The sequence below is a fragment of the Dermacentor variabilis genome, chromosome 2, assembly GCF_050947875.1.
Source record: "Dermacentor variabilis isolate Ectoservices chromosome 2, ASM5094787v1, whole genome shotgun sequence".
Lineage (NCBI taxonomy): Eukaryota > Metazoa > Arthropoda > Arachnida > Ixodida > Ixodidae > Dermacentor > Dermacentor variabilis.
The window spans coordinates 170,827,215-170,843,444 of NC_134569.1; the positions used below are offsets into that span (position 1 = coordinate 170,827,215).

The 16,230-nt window shown below is 47.5% G+C and overlaps 1 protein-coding gene across 1 annotated transcript in view; it reads right to left on the bottom strand.

Annotated features, from left to right (window-relative positions):
* Positions 1-15,878, bottom strand: part of LOC142572936 (rifampicin phosphotransferase-like) — a 109,539-nt gene extending 93,661 nt beyond the window's left edge. The window contains exons 1-6 of the mRNA XM_075682395.1: positions 15,717-15,878; positions 7,766-7,950; positions 6,817-7,067; positions 3,222-3,287; positions 1,423-1,533; positions 414-526 (exon numbers count right to left, since the gene is read on the bottom strand). Coding sequence (XP_075538510.1) covers positions 414-526; positions 1,423-1,533; positions 3,222-3,287; positions 6,817-7,067; positions 7,766-7,950; positions 15,717-15,810 — 820 coding nt within the window. The 5' untranslated portion in view covers positions 15,811-15,878. The remainder of the gene's footprint in view (positions 1-413; positions 527-1,422; positions 1,534-3,221; positions 3,288-6,816; positions 7,068-7,765; positions 7,951-15,716) is intronic.
* Positions 15,879-16,230: the final 352 nt, after the last annotated feature.

The following is a 16,230-nucleotide window of genomic DNA, read 5'->3' on the forward strand; positions in this document are numbered from 1 at the left end:
GAGTGCGACTTCCCCTATGCGACGACTACACACATACACTTTGTTTCGTCGCATCCTCCTAGATGGCTTACTTTAAACTTTCGCTAAGGTTAGCCGCAACAGCTTGTACAAGAAAGCGCAATAAATTTTGCGAGCATTGACCGCGCGCAGTTAACGTCCAAACAAAGTGCTCAAGTGGCGTGTATATTTCTACACCTTCGAGGCCTAGGTGTTCATATATTTGTCAGTGCTCGTATTGTCATTCTCTTGAAGAGTAATCACAGGAAGACCACTTAGTAAGTAAACAGGTGGAGTAGGTTGCAACCCCAACAGCGACAACAGACAAAATTGTCGAGTCGGAAGCCGGGATTCGCAGTCTTTCATGCGCATAACGAAATGGATGCTACCAAGTTTATCAGCCAATATACGTTTACCTTGACTCCTGATTTTGTACCCCCAGAGGGTCACCTCTCTGGTTTCGCCGTCCACAGTCACCTCACCAGACATCATGCCAGCTTGATCGTGCGAATCCATTTCACTCACTAGCCTATGACAGAGCGAGAAAATGTTTGTCAGTCATCGGCGTCAATTAAGATAACGTCTCGCTGCCTCTACGCACGAGCAATTATTGAAATAATCACTTTGTTTTCTGGCAATAGACTGAATTAAATCTTGCTGTTTTTTCCTATCGAACACCATTCCGCAGAATAGCTAAATAAATTATAGTTACATCACCAATGCTAGCTCTATATGTCACTTTCATATAGAGCATCCAAGTGCTACTTTTGTAATAAACATGAAAATTGTCAGCCAGCTACCAATGTTTTTCGATGGCCGATGTAAGCTGAATTTGTTTTCTTATATAGGGACTGAAATCCGGGAAATATGATCAGCACTAATTTTGAAGAAAAAAAACACCAAATAACGAGCGACACAGAACAGCCTGACAAACAACACCAGGGTCCGGTCTTCCAGAGCCGGTGTTTGCAAGCCTATTCAACGCCCCTCCTTCGCTTAGCATTTCGTTCTAAATAAGGTTGTTGTACGAATTTTGCATCAAAGGTGCATTGACTTCTATATATAGCTAAAATCAGCTTGGTCAAGGAAAAGGTAATAGGGCGTGGCTCTAGCGAAGAGAAGCAACGTTGGCAGTGTAGCCGGGGCCCGCTTCTGTAGTCTTGCAAAATTACCTCGAAGTGCGGAAAATTCGTGCCTTGGTGGTGTTCTACTCAGTTTTGACGCATTGAATGGTACGAGCTTGTACATTGCAGGCTTCGCTGTGCGATAATATTTGTCTGCGCTGGAAAGTACCCTGCATCCCGATGCGAGAACGAACAGCAAAACTTCCTCTTTGCGCTCCTCCAGTTATCGTGTATCGCTGAATTTGCAAAGCGGATGCCAGAGTAAGAGAACGAAGTGGTGGACCATGAAGGCATTACTCACCTGCTAACGTCACGGAGCATGCCAATGAGCGGCATTTTCGCTAAGCTTTCGGCCAGCAGCGTTGGAGCCAACTCAGCTGGCATTTCCAGTGTGTGTGAGACGGTGGACCAGCTGCACGGAAAATTGTCGAAGCACATGTCAGAACTTGCCTTCACCTTCTTTTTTTTTATGAAACAATAAGTGTGATTCCGTCACATATGAAACTGCTCCAGTTTTCCAAAATCATCTTTTATAAAGCGCTACCAAATTGAAGGTCCAATAATTAAAACAAAGGCATTATGTTCCCTTGCTTATTCAGTGTTCTCTTAGAGCTCGTCTTCATTCCTTGTGCCACAACACCGCGTACATTCAAGAGCAAAAGGTTGAAGATTGCGAGGTCAGCAATGAATTAGAATTTCTTCTAGCACAGCTCCGCAACCTATGATTTATTCGATGCATTTCCTTAATCCAACACACACACGTATGCTGTACAACTGGATTTCAACCGGCATGCTCTGGCTACGAAGAAACAAAAACAAATTGTCCTGGCACCATTGGTCTCGAAACTTTCGCTCGTGGCTATATATGCCCCAGAATACATCATTGTGCGACCATAAAGCTTTCCTGAGGTGCAAGCTTCAGGTATGTGATATCTGAATAGATGGCTAATACGATCATCTGAAATCTCAGCCAATTGCTTAACCATATTGGCTCGGCGCGTACTCATCAGCAAGTTCTTCATCTGTCGAAAATTAATTATTGAGAAGAAAAATAAAGCATAAGCAAATATTTATAACACCACCATCAACTTGCTCGCTTTCTCTCCACTTGAGGTTTTCATTCAGTAAAGACACGCTACGTAGTTGAAACATTGTCAGCAGAGAACAAAAGGTGATATAATGTTTATTTTGATGCACACGTTGCTTCAGCGCTGAAACTTACGGTAGGCAAAGATGGCAAGATAAATGCAAGGAATGTAATCATTATAACAAAACAGAACTGCTCATGTCCGGCAATAGAAGGTCGGCCACAGACAAAAGCGGAGCTTACTAAGAATAAAAAAGTTCACTTTTCAGGTGAAAAAATATATTTTGATAGATAGAACATTCGAGGCGGCCTAAAGAAAGCATTTCTTATAACGAAACAAACATTGCAAGGCTGCTAAAATGTAAGTCGGTGCGTCTAGGTTTATTCAATGTTTGTCTCTAGTGTCGCATCATGCAAGAACAGCGTGTCTGAGGTGGCGTCCACAATGCTGACGAACAGACGTACCACAGGAACAACATTTTCCTGCATATCACCTTGTGCTGCGAAAGAACTGCGTACACATTGTCTAGAAGCACGTCGTTCGCGTGCATTCTTGTAATCAAAACTTGTGCTTTAGCGCCACCTTCTAAATTAGAAATATTCGCCTGCGGGTGCCGAAATTTCATTTCTGATCAACTATCTTTCTTTGTTCTAATGGAGGTGTCAGCAAGACAACAAAATACGGAATCCTCTCGAACACAGTGATTTGCCTGGAATATGCAAAGGGACCAATCGACACTCTCAGTCATTCTTACAATGACGTCACTATTACTGCCATTCGAGGTTCGGAAGTTGCAGAAAGTAAATTTAGAACTGATACTGTTCGTTCCTGCAGTCCTTTCACAGACCATATTTTCTGAAGGCGTGTTTATTATTTTGGTATAATTCTGTGTTTAACAATTTAGCTATGAAGAAGGAAGTTAAACGTAGACGCATCATGAGTGGAACACCTTTCCTTTTACTTTCTGCTTTTAAAGCATAAGGTACCTTAGAGTCGTTATCTAAAAACTTACATAAATCCAAACTTCACATGAACTTCCGTTTCCTGTGAACTCAAACTTCCCGTTTGTCGTTGTTTCCTGCATAGAAAAAGCAAATGTTACACCTAGATTGCAATATGTAGTTGATGCAGTCATTCAACATTCTCAAGAATACATTTAAAACACCCATAAAGAATGCAAGCACATTCTAACACATTTTATATCATAATTCCGTTGTTGGGCTGAAATTGAAGCTTCATTATTTGCAAGCACAAATTCGTACTTATGAAATCACATAGTCTTCTATCCATTTCATTCAATTTATCATTTCCTATTCATGTTCATGCCTAGGTCGATAACATTTGCAAATGAATGTTCCGATGGTTCCTGCAAAAACGTATTAGTGAGGATTTGATCATTCGAAACAGCTCGTGTAGCTAGTACCAGATACTTAGTACCGGACAATTTCTGAACAAGTTGTAAAAGCGGTAAAAAGTTTGACCCGCCACAGTTGCTTAGCGGGCATGGAGTTACGCTGCTACGCACGAGGTCTCGGGTTCGTCTCCCAACATTGGCAGCCGCATTTCTGCGGGAGCGAAATGCAAAAACGCCCGTGTACCGGCCATTTGGCGCACGTTAAAGGAACCTCTAAGCCCAAAATTTATCCAGAATCTCCCACAATGGCAAGCCTTGTAATCAAATCGTGGTTTTCGCACGTAAAACCCCAAGATTACGAAAAACGTCAGCATTAAATTTTCATTCTTACCGATTATCTTTGTGCGTATCGTTCCTGGAGATCGCATACATAATTTATCATTGCGATCGCGAGCAGGAGATAGGAAAAAGGCTGGCGCCGTAACGTGCGCCTATTCGCACCTATTATAGCCTCGCATAAAGAAAAAAGAAAAACATTGGCAGTGACTTAGCTCGGCTATGCAAGGATATACGTAGCGAAAGCTAAGGCATAGCAGGTCTGCCTTGGTTAATCTTGATTGCAAGTCCAGGTTAGTCTGGCTGTCTGCTATGTTGCTGCGTTTAGCCAGTCGTTCGGCACGCTGTTTGCCTGTTTCCTGGGCGATACTCTTCATCTCGTTCCGATGTCAATTCCAGGCCTCCTCCTACTTATCAGAATTGTCGCCGTCCATATTGCGGCCTCAACTGTGGTTGCGGCGCACGCGAGCTCTCCTTTTCAATCCTCCGACATGTTATCAGGCATGCGACGAAGCTGGCGAAGCGAGCGGAGGCGAACGCAACGACGAGGAACATGGTGTGACGTCATGTGCCTCCTCGGAGCACGGCCACGGCGAAATCGCAAGTTCGCGGCCAGTAAAGCTATCGCTTTAAAAAGAATGACTGGGACAATATATACGTCGACAACATATATGTCGACGATATATGTGACGAATGGGTCGTCACATATATTATAAACGAGAAAAAAGGGGGGTTAACCGAAGGGCCCGATTTTTATTATCATATCATAAGAAGCCAACAAACACTGACACCAACCACAGCATAGCGGAAATTACTTGTGTTTAATAAATGAAATAAAGAAACGATAAATTAATGGAAATGAAAGTGGATGAAGAAACAACTTGCTGCAGGTGGGAAGCGATCCGACAACCTTCGCATTTCACGTGCAATCTATCTACCAATTGAGCTACCATGGCGCCGTTTCACATCCACTTTCTTGGGTATTTACGTTTCCTAGTAGAACACAGGGAATGTTAGCCAGCGCCACCACTCACAGACTTCGGCGGTGGATGTGGAACATCCTTACTGCAGCAGGCATCACGAGAACGTGATGCCTGCGGTGCTTATGCCACTTTAATTTCCATTAATTTATTGTTTCTTTATTTCATTTATTAAGCAAAAGTAATTTCCCTTATGTTGTACTTGGTGTCAATGTTTCTTGGCTTCTTATGATGTCACATATATTATACAGATAGATAGATAGATAGATAGATAGATAGATAGATAGATAGATAGATAGATAGATAGATAGATAGATAGATAGATAGATAGATAGATAGATAGATAGATAGATAGATAGATAGATAGATAGATAGATAGATAGATAGATAGATAGATAGATTAGGTAATGAATACTAATTGCATTAAAAAGCTGATCGAACTCAAAACCACATCGAAGTCTGCGCAGCTGTTCGCAAGCATGTTGAGCCAGACGTGGAGGCAAAATACGCTTGCCCTAAGCAGGATCAAAATTCCTGAACCGGCAAAGAATGCTAATCACATTAAAAACTCCACCTGCCAATGAGGGCTCAGTTAAGGAATAGCAATATGGCGCTTGGTGATATGGAAAAACAGCGCTGCTCACTGGGCGCTCGTAAAAAAAAATGGCCCTCAGCGTCGGTATTGAGAGAGCGTCGTTCCTCCCAAGCAGACGCGGGGCGCAGTGAGCGCCTTTTTTTTCGTTTTACGAAACTATATCCTCAAGGAGTTTGGCGTGTTTCTCTTTATCATTTGTCTCAGTGTGAATATTAAAAACGGTGTAGAGGCTACGGTCATCGATGGCGAATTTACTGTTTGAAAAGGCGCCCAAGTGTCTTGTGCAGAAAGCTGGGAACCACCAGCACGTGAAGGCCTATACCACCCACAGTGTTGCTGTGTAGTTGCGAAAGAATTGACTCACTGTAATATTTTTATCGTGCACAATACCTCGAGAAGGGCGAGGACTGCAGATAATAGATTGTTTTGCACGTTGAGAAAACGATACCTGACAACGGCCGTACAGCTAGGGTTTTAGCGAAATACAATTCACTAGTGAACCCACTCCAAACACCGTCGGAATTCAAGTAAGCGATCACTTCTTCCATTTCTGCGTATCAAATATACAAATAGAGACAGTTCTTTTATATCAGTATAGCTTGCCCGGAAAGGCCAGTAGCAGGTATGCTGACTCATCGCCTTTGCAAGACAGAGGTTTACAGTATCACTGAGAGTCGAATTCATTAACAGTGGTTGAACTGTTATTGAACTGAAATTGAGGACGACACAACGAGCTATGGAAAGAAGAATGATAGGTGTAAAGTTAAGGGATAAGAAAAGAGCAGATTGGGTGAGGGAACAAACGCGAGTTAATGACATCTTAGTTGAAATCAAGAAAAAGAAATGGGCATGGGCAGGACATGTAATGAGGAGGGAAGATAACCGATGGTCATTAAGGGTTACGGACTGGATCCCAAGGGAAGGGAAGCGTAGCAGGGGGCGGCAGAAAGTTAGGTGGGCGGATGAGATTAAGAAGTTTGCAGGGACGGCATGGCCACAATTAGTACATGACCGGGGTTGTTGGAGAAGTATGGGAGAGGCCTTTGCCCTGCAGTGGGCGTAACCAGGCTGATGATGATGATGATGATGATGATGATGATGAACAAGTGAAGCCTCCGGCTTCGAGTAAGAGTTTCGAAATTGGTACTTGTCGAAACTTGACCTTAAACGAACAAGCCCCTTCCTCCAAGCCATAGGCTCCGGCCTTAGATATCCCTTGCTTGTCCAGGGTTATTATACTCTTTGTAGCACATCAAAGTTTCCATGACAAAAAAAAACCTCCTACTTCTGAGTGTCCTTACTGTACCGAATACTTGTCCTGAAACCACTTGTTGAGCCTGACCTGAGCAGCCCATTAAATGCGACGCGCCACCGACGGTTGGGAGCCAAGCACTGGAGCCGGACGCCGGCCGCCGAGAAGCAACTTCCCGCGCTGCGGTCGAGCGTGAGTGAGGTTGGCAGCGAGTACTGTGCTCCATCGGGTGTGTACAGGGCGACCCAGAACTCGGCCAGGTGATTCCGAAAGCGAGAGACGTTCACCACCAGCCGATCACCTACCGTGTTGACACCGTAGAAAAGCACCTGGTCTTGGCCCTGCGAGCGAAAAAAAAAATGCTTGGTAAATGGGCACCTGGGCAGACAAGCCGGTTCCAATTCACGATCCAATCCGACAATGAAATCGGCAAATACAACCCTTTGCGTTCGTACTAAATAATAACGACGTTCTCGGGTAACGCAAATGCTGAAATCAATGACTTAACAGAACAGTTTTATATTTGCCTTTCACACGAGCTTTGAGCGAAATTAACACTGACGTCAAAGTATAACCGCACGGAACTTTTTCGTAGCGAATGCACAATGCTGGACGTGTTGAGAATGTTTGACCACAGCGTCCCACTTAACGAATGTCTTCAGGCATGTGTGCCAGGAAAGTGAGTAAACACTCCATGCACCTCACCCACTCTGCAGGCAATGTGTAGTGAGCTTAAAAATTAGAGAAGTTATATACTGAATCCGAAATAAAAACTGCACCCGCCCTTCCCCGCCGCCCCAAGGTTTCATAAGACAAGCAAATTCACTGACATGTAGCACTGCAGACGGAGTACTGACACATGCATTAGTCAAGCGCTTAAAGTGAAAAGCTTTCAATTCCCTATAGTCCCCCGCTACATGCTGCATGATCCAAACGTACCAGTTTGCCCAGCTCTAGTTATTTATCCGGCCAATTTGTCCAGCGTAGCCTGTTAGCAGACATTCCTATTTACTTGCACAAACTAGTAGACGCTGCTTGCCTTGTCCAGTTCTTCTTTTTTCCTCGGACATTCCTGTGTCCATTCCAGTGGTGCGCTGATGGCTCCGCTGCTCACAACGTCATCTTTGTGTTCGGATTCCAAGTACCGGAAGCGCCGACCTTTTCTATGCAGCAGGTATGTAAGTTTGACCACGGCCAACTGATAGCGGAATAGATGGATGAAACCTGCGTAAACAAAAAAAAAGCATTTTCACTGTCACTTCTATGTGATTGAACCACATACGTGCGTCCTCCTTCCCATTATCCATGCATAATCTTACGCCACAGCCACAACCACATTGCTTTCAGCAAACGATTGTTGCTGAAATTGCTGCAGGTGCAGCTGCTTAGTTGCTGCAGTGCAGCAATAAGATTTTTACGTGAGACGACTCGAGCTAAATATTCGTGTTTATAAAGCGCAGAGTTTCGTCGCAGATGATTTGCAGCGCAATAGCTCGTTTGGTATCAACACGTATATGTCGTAAAATTTTTCTTTACGTAGTCATATGCTATTGTCGCCAGACTCGACATTTCCTCTTCGCAAGGAGGGGGTCGGTTCGTACCCGGCGTGCGAGGTTTCGGAATCTTCTCCAACACTCCATTCAAAAGTCCACAAAGAACCTTTTTCTCTTTGTAAACAGTAAAAAAAAAGTGTGACGCATCCCGCGGCAGGAATGAATCTTTCAAGTCTAACCTCACACTAACCCCATCGACATCTCTAGCGCAGCCTCGTATCGTCGGAAAGCACATTGCAAACACGCCTCTTACAGCAACGTTTCTGAGCTTTATACGCTACAGGGATTCTCGCTTTTCTCACATGCGGAGACTGCTATAGAAGTCAATGAGCGGGGAGCGATAACTGAAACTTCATCTACAACTAAGCCTGTGTAATTCTCACGCGAACACCGTTAACAGCACGCGAGATCACTTATGCCGCTATAAGGAATATGCGAAGGGTACTGTCGTCGTTCACGTCGATAAACTCGTGCACAAGTTTCACGTGCTCCACAGTTGCGCCAAGCACCCTTGGCGCGTGCGTCAGGTTATTTATGAAAGTGAGAGCGCGCTGCTTTCTCGCATTCTTTTATGCTGGCAGCTAGTGTTTTCAGACGCTTTGTGACATTGCGCTGCCTTCGAAATTGTCCTATATTGTAACGGAGTATCTTGTACCGGTTTTTCTCCGGAGCACGATGAATCATTCGTCATGCGATTGTCGTCGCCCTGCTGCTGTCGTCGCACTAGACGTTCGCGTAACATTGCTCGCTCCATGTGGCTCTATGTTCGCTCCATGTGGGCCGGCCCTCATGGGGCGAACTATCTTGACAAACTTCCGGCGGCGTGCCTTCGTCGTGCTGCAAATACATCGCAACAAAAACAGGCGGCCGCCGCCATGATTTCAGTGTTGCTACAAGCGCCGTGGTTTATTGCGCAGTAAAGTGAAAACAAAAACAGTTTTGTTTTAACAGGCAAGCCATTTATAATTTAGCGGCGAGATAGAGAAAGGCCTATTATTGATGTTTTCACGTTGATTCGACAATTTTTACTTTTTTCCATCAGAACCTAGACTGCAGAAGGCGGAGAAATCGATCGAGTTGCTCACACTGTGCTTTGACGCGCGGATTTCGTGGCCACACCTAGGCGCGTCAAACTTTCGCGATGGATGCGGTCGAGCACTGTTTGGTCCGCCCTGCCCGCCTGCAGCTAGCCACCGGGCAGCTAGTCACTGTCTGATGTCTGGTGGCTGACGTCCGGAAGGCTTTCCAAATATGTGACGCATCTTTTGTTTGCAGACTTATCAGGGCCAGGTCTTCTTCGTGTGTGTCATGCCACACGCGAGCCGTGCCTTGGAGGTAGGAGATGACGTGGACAAGCACGAGTGTCGCGTCCCATCTGTTACGATGACTGACGCGTTCATACCAGATGAGCCAGTCCTCTACGTCCGTGTCATTTGTGCCGGTGAAAATCCTTGGGTCACGAGGGTGCGATAGCACTGGATGTGATGAAGCATGGGTGTATGGGACGGGGCGGCGTCGTGTAAAGACATCGTGACGGAAACGATGTGGCCTCCACTACGGAGATCCAGCGCAGCGTCGTAGCGAGCATACCCCGCACCTGCACCAAATGTGGCGGCGTAGGAGATCTGCACCGGTGTTTAATTAAACGCACCTGCCTGGCCTCCGAACCACAGTATCGGAAACAGTCAACCTCGTCTTCATCCATTCTCGCACTGCCGGCACACGCCATACCATAACAAGCTCGGTTTCATCGGCGACGAACCGCCACGTTTTGGCCGCCGGCCTACAGGCGGACGCCGCTGGGCCATAGGCTGGGCGTCCGGCCGCTGCCTTTTATTGCGATAGAAATTATATGGACATTCCAGGCGCATTTCTGCCGTCCCCTTCGACGTCGCCATCGCCGTGAGCTTCCTTGTGAGTGAAAGCGTGTGAGGGTAAGCCGCGAACGTGGTTCAATTAGGCGTACTCGAGCGAGGAACGCAGCCCCGATGCGTGTCCTCTCCTGTGGCGCGCGAGGCAAAGGGTGAGGCGAGGAAGGAGGGGCGTTCTCCTCCAGCGGCTGCTACGGTGCTTCGATGGCTTCCTCGCCCGCCGCTCCGTACAGAGTGGAGGCAACCGCGGCGTCTACTACGGCGTTGGCCAAGTGGATCGCGGACGACGTAGTAGATACCTTTGGCGGACGCAGTAGGGACGCGTTGCCGGCTCTCGTGTGTCTTGAAAGCGGTCTCCGACGTAGCTAAAGTGCGCGCCCACGCGGACCTCGTTTTCAATGCGATCTACGATGTTTGCAGAGTGCGCGTAGTGCTGGTAGCTTCGTATGCGCTGTGCTTTCAACGTTTCGTGCGCGTTGAAGCTAGAGATGCACGGAGGTCAATTGGCTAGCCGCTGCGTCCGTGATTAATAACTCCAGCGTTTTCACAAGCCGTTTCCGCTGTCATCAAGCGATGTGTGTTCATGTTTACCTGTGCGCGCGTGACACTGTGCTGGTTAATTCAGTTAAAACACGTTGATGGGCTGGTTGGTTTGAAACCATGATAGAATGTGTAAGCGCGACTGAACAAGAATGTAGAAAGAAGCAGACACACAATGACAGCGCTGTCTCCGTGTGTCTGTTTCTACGTCCTCGTTGAGTCACGCTTACACATTCTACCATTATTAATTTAATTAGTAAGGGAATGTTTACAAGTCTATAAGGCTGATAAAACCACTACCCTTACTTCGTACAGCTATGTACTAATTTGCTATCGCAATGGATGCTTCGCCTTTCCGGCGGGAAAGCGACTTTTTTCGCCGTAAAATCGCTCCACGTGGAACGGAATTTAGACGAGGCAAGCGTTTTTCTTTCATGTAGCCTCCCCCTTTATACAAATATGTTTCTCTATCTTGTAATGCCTTGCAGAACTCCAAATAATGCTCAGCTCGAAATCTCAGCAGCTGCCTAGATTAGACCCTGGTCTCTCGGCGTCTTGAAAGAAACGTACCATGATTCCAAGTCATCAAATCACATGGAAGTGATCATATTGCCACATATCTGAGGTTCAAGAGACTGTTTAAATACTCCTCTACGACTCTTCAACGAATTTCCTGGTCGGTGTTTCATGGAGGACTAGTCGGCGTTTCATAACATAGAGGAAGTATGTCAGGAAGGGAACCATTCAAGTCTGGCACACGAAATTCAAAAAGCCATGCAAGAGGCTACGCACGGCTTTCAGCCTTTCCCGAAATATGTGTAAGCTGAACTGCAGCGACAACAGGCGATTCGGTGGCAAGCTGAAAGAAGATATAGGCGAACTAAATCCTTCCACGATCTCAGAGATGGAAACGACGCTGTGAGTCATTGGATCCACATCAGCGCTAATCTAATATCTGGAGAACCGTGCGTGGACTGGGCGTATCACCGCAACAGCGTGTTCCTTTCAAATCGCTCGCTTTGCACCAAGGTCGACAAGAGATTGAGATTGCTGAAGACTTTTCCTCAAGGCTTGCCTGCTTGCAGCCCCAACGCCAGGCACGTAGCCTGGATTTTTTTTCCGGGGAGGAGGGGAGAGGGGGACGGCATCCCAAGGTGACTTTTCTATGCAAAAGAAGAGAGGAGGGCGTACTTTTACTAGTACAAATGTGAATAATGCCCATCGTTCGCCATGAATACGCGTAAACCCGCAAGAGAGAAAGGAAATACGCCTGTGTATCTCACAGGCGTATCTGTGAGATACACCTCTCCTTTACTTGGCAAACAAGGAACCACATCAAATAGATTAGCCCAGGCAATAAGCGCAGGAAGAGCACTGCCAAGAAGGAGTAAACAAAAGCGAAAGTCTAAAATGAAGATTTCTAGTGGCATTTTTGAATTACCTCTGGAAGAATTATAGATAAATATATATTTGCGGAATAATCACTGTTCTTCTGGATCCCTCGTTTACTGCTCTATCAAGTTTAGTGCCAAGACGGGCTCGTATTGTTATTTGGGAAGTTTCGTAACGATGCGTGGATACCAGTCCCGTACAACCGCGTAGAGTGCAGGGCGCGGCGGTTCCAGACGTACTGCGCTCAAGTAAAACATCCACATAAGCACATCAGAGATGTTAACTGTAGACATCACAGACTGATAACTGTAGAAGCGTCATTCAAAACACAAGGAATAATTCTCCACTTCCGGCGGCGTGTTCTCTACCTCCTTTTTAAATAAAGAGATGTTGATCCATAAATATATTCACAAACAACGGTTAAATTTGTTAATTTCTTGCTTTTGCTTCCTGTTTGGCTGATGCCTCAACTCTCTCCTTTAGTAGATCGCTTGATTTGCTCTTGCTTATTCTAGTTGCCAATTTTGCACGAAAGGTGATGAACAATTAGGTAAAAACCAGACGAGTTAACGGGTGACATTTATATTGCTCATGGGTTTAATGGTTGTTGCAGAGTTTGATGATGGACGATGTTTCGCATTATTTTATTTTCCACCTTATCTAATATCACGGTTTCCAAGGATCTGCCAGCGTCGCGGCGAGCCGTCACTCGAGAAAATAATGAAGCAAAAGGAAAAGTTAAACGCAACTGGCGTTTTCGCCGACCGCAACTCGTTCCACGCGCATACAAACGAGCTGACTACGAACTGAATCCTTATCCTGGTCCCCTGTATCAGTCTAAACAACGAAGGTTGAACTAACGAAGCAACAGCGATGCGCGTGACCGTTGAATAGATAGCGACAACTGAACGCATCTCGAGTTAATCGCGCGGGCGCCGAATCGATAAGAGAACTAGCCTTCATACTCCAGGAGATGCCGATAACCGCCATCCGAAATCAGAGAAAAAGACAGCAAAATTTTGACCGCCGAATAGCCGTCAAGTCTCTAGATTGATTTGTCGGCGCTTGAGTAATGTGTGTGAGGAGTGGTGGCGTGGACGGGGGGGGGGGGGGGGGGGTCACGCCGCTATAATTTCGGGGGGTGGGCGCGCCTGTCCCCCCCCCCCCCCATGAGTACGTGCCGGCCCAACGCGTACTTGCACCATGTGTCACTCCTGTGTCTCGGGGCTCCCCTATGGATGTAATGTTTTCGTTAGAGGATCCTGAAGCGCCACTAGCGACTTGCCGGCGATCTTCGTACATGCGTGCGTGCAGTTTAACGCTGGACAGCGTTTCAGTATGTGTCGGTGACAAAATGTGATTGGAAGCGAATATGATGCTTACCACGGCAAGTTCACATGCAAGTTGTAAGTGAATAGGTGCTCTTTTGCATAATTTGGTTGCGCTGGTGGTCATGTAGTGCCTCCTTGTGCTGGCTCGCATTTACTTGCCAGAGTCGTGCGTCTGTGTGCTGCCATTGCTAGCATGCATCGCGAACCACGGGCAGCAGCATTTTATGCGACAGCAGGCGTCCGCGGCGCATTCTTGCCGTCGGCGTCACCGCCGCCGCCGTCGTGCTCTCTCGCTTTCTACAGCGCGTGCGCGGCTCGTGCATTCAAAGCTAGACCGTTTCCAGGGACGCGGGGTTCATTTGTACGCAAAAGCGATGCAGCGGGCGGACGCACCGTCAACGCTGCACTCAGTCGACTGGGCCAAGACAGCGATCTGCCTTCCGCTGCTGGCACCAGCGTTGTGCGCGCGCCGTGGTGGCTCAGTGGTTATGGTGTCAAACTGCTAAGCACGAGCTCGCGTGATCAAATACCGGCCGCTCGGGCCGTATTTCGATGGGGGCGAAATGCCACAACGCCCCTGTGTCGCGCGTTGGGTGCGTGCACGTTAAAGAACTCCGAAAACTAAACCGGGGTCCTCTCCTCCCTACGTGTGCCTCATAGACCGTGATTTTGGCACGTAAAACTCCGGAATTTAATAAATTGAGCACCGTGTGCACACTAGCGTCAGGCTAAGGTGCTGTGGGTAGGCGCTCTTGTGACTGGAAAGGACAGCAAACGTCGAGGCAACGTCATTTCAACGGGCAGCGCTGACTAGCGCCGACGGTTTCACGTCGGCCTCGTCTCGTGCGCAATCGGGATGCGATGCCTGCGACGGTCCCTGGCGATGCTCCTCAACGCGCCGGCGTTATGACATGCTGCGTCGCGTCATCACGTCACACCCACGCACACTTCCATAGAGACGGGCGAGTTGGAAGAATGCACTTCCGTAGTATGCACTTCTAAAGAACGCCTTCCAAGGAGATCAAGCCTTGCAACGCTGAACTTTGCTTTCGCTGTCATTGCTTCGTCTTTCGGGAGCAACTGGCTACATTATTTATTCCTTGCTATAGCATAATAGGGCGCCCCTGGAAAGCAAATTTCATAATCCCCGAAAATTGACTGCTCCTCGACGACTAAGGGATTTCTGCGCAAGCTACACGTCCTAGGCTCTCGAAATTACTAGGGCGCCCCTCACTCAAGTACGCTGGACAGCGGAGATGAGAACTCGTGAGATGTCAGAACCTGTCTAATCACCACCGTCAGAGAGGCCTAGGTTCTCCGTAAATTGTTACCATTTACAGATTTACTCACTTACCCGGGGCCGTAGGCGGCAGCAGAAAAGCTGGCAATAACATATTGCGACACTTTGTCCAACTACAGCCCGTTTGTAGAAAGAAAATGTTTGTGTCCCACGAGTGTTGTCGTCCAAGGAAAATCATAAATGGACTCTGCGTTAACGTTTCTGCAGCTCCCGACGCTTTACACCAGCAGCTAAGTAGAACATGGTAAGGTCCAACACTTTCAAGCCAGCTTTTGTGGCTTTTCGCTTAGTCCCTTTCCCGGTACTTTGAGGCGGCGGTAACACTCAGGAAATTGCAAACCAATACTTTCGTTCACGTTATCTTATTTCACCGAATTTCACCATCTGAGCACTCATACACCTGCAAATACTGTGATGTCCCAAACACCCTATGTCATATGGTACGGGGATGTGTGCGAAAACATTGCACAGTACACATCAAAACACTAACTGATGAGCAGTGGGAGGCCTAGCTAACTGGCCCGGACCCGAAGAAACAGCGCAGCCTGATCGAACGTGCACTGGAGGTGGTCATGGCCCGCGGCTATCTGGAATGAGGAGGCCGCCCACCTAGGGCGCCACACTGCGCTTGCTCAGAATAAAAAGTTTATTCCCTCCCTCCCTCCCTCCCTTTCTCTCTCTCTCTTTCTCTCTCTCTCTCTCTCTCTCTCTCTCTCTCTCTCTCTCTCTGTGTACTGCAACGGGAATCGATAAAATTCGAACATAACTGCAGTATTACCATTGAGTGCGCTTTGGTAAAACTCCGCGTCACAGGATGTCGCTAGCAAAGCTTCTGTTGCCGTATACCTCGCCGGTACGCTGGTATTGTGCAAACGTTGATACGTTCGTACTGACACACTAAAGCTCCCTATTAGCAAAAAAGACACTTGCTTCTGTCGAGTTTTAAACAGCCAGCGGAACGGCTCGCAGAGGGTCGAGTGAAATTACGAAACCGCCAACTCACCGTGATCGAGCCATATTTTTATTCCTCGCCTGTAGAGTTCACCAAATAGCGCTAGCAGAGCCGCGGTGAGAGCCGCGGCTGTCCCAGCCATCATCGAGCACGTCTGACCACGGCATCCCTTATCGGCGCCTATATGTCCCCCTGCGCAATCGATAAGACAGTTGGCCGCGATCTTCACGGAACCGATTAGCCGAGGCCCGCCGGATATGCGCGTGCGCTGGGAGCGATTGCGTTGGACTGCACAGGACGAGATGCTTTTGCGCCACGCTGCCTCGGATGCGCCGTCTCGGCGACAGGACGAGGCAGCCCGTGCAGCCTATGGTGCCCGTGTGTGCCCCTCTCCCGCCGCTCTCCGTGCAAACTGGTGATATTGAAGGGGTCGTTTCCGCGCGTCCCCCGCCGCTGCCAGCGCTTTCGCCATTAGGTGTCCACGCGCCTTGAATGCCTGCCGCAGCCCTTACGCCACAACTACTCCGAAAAAATGGCTGCACAAAGTTTATAGAAGATATCCGAA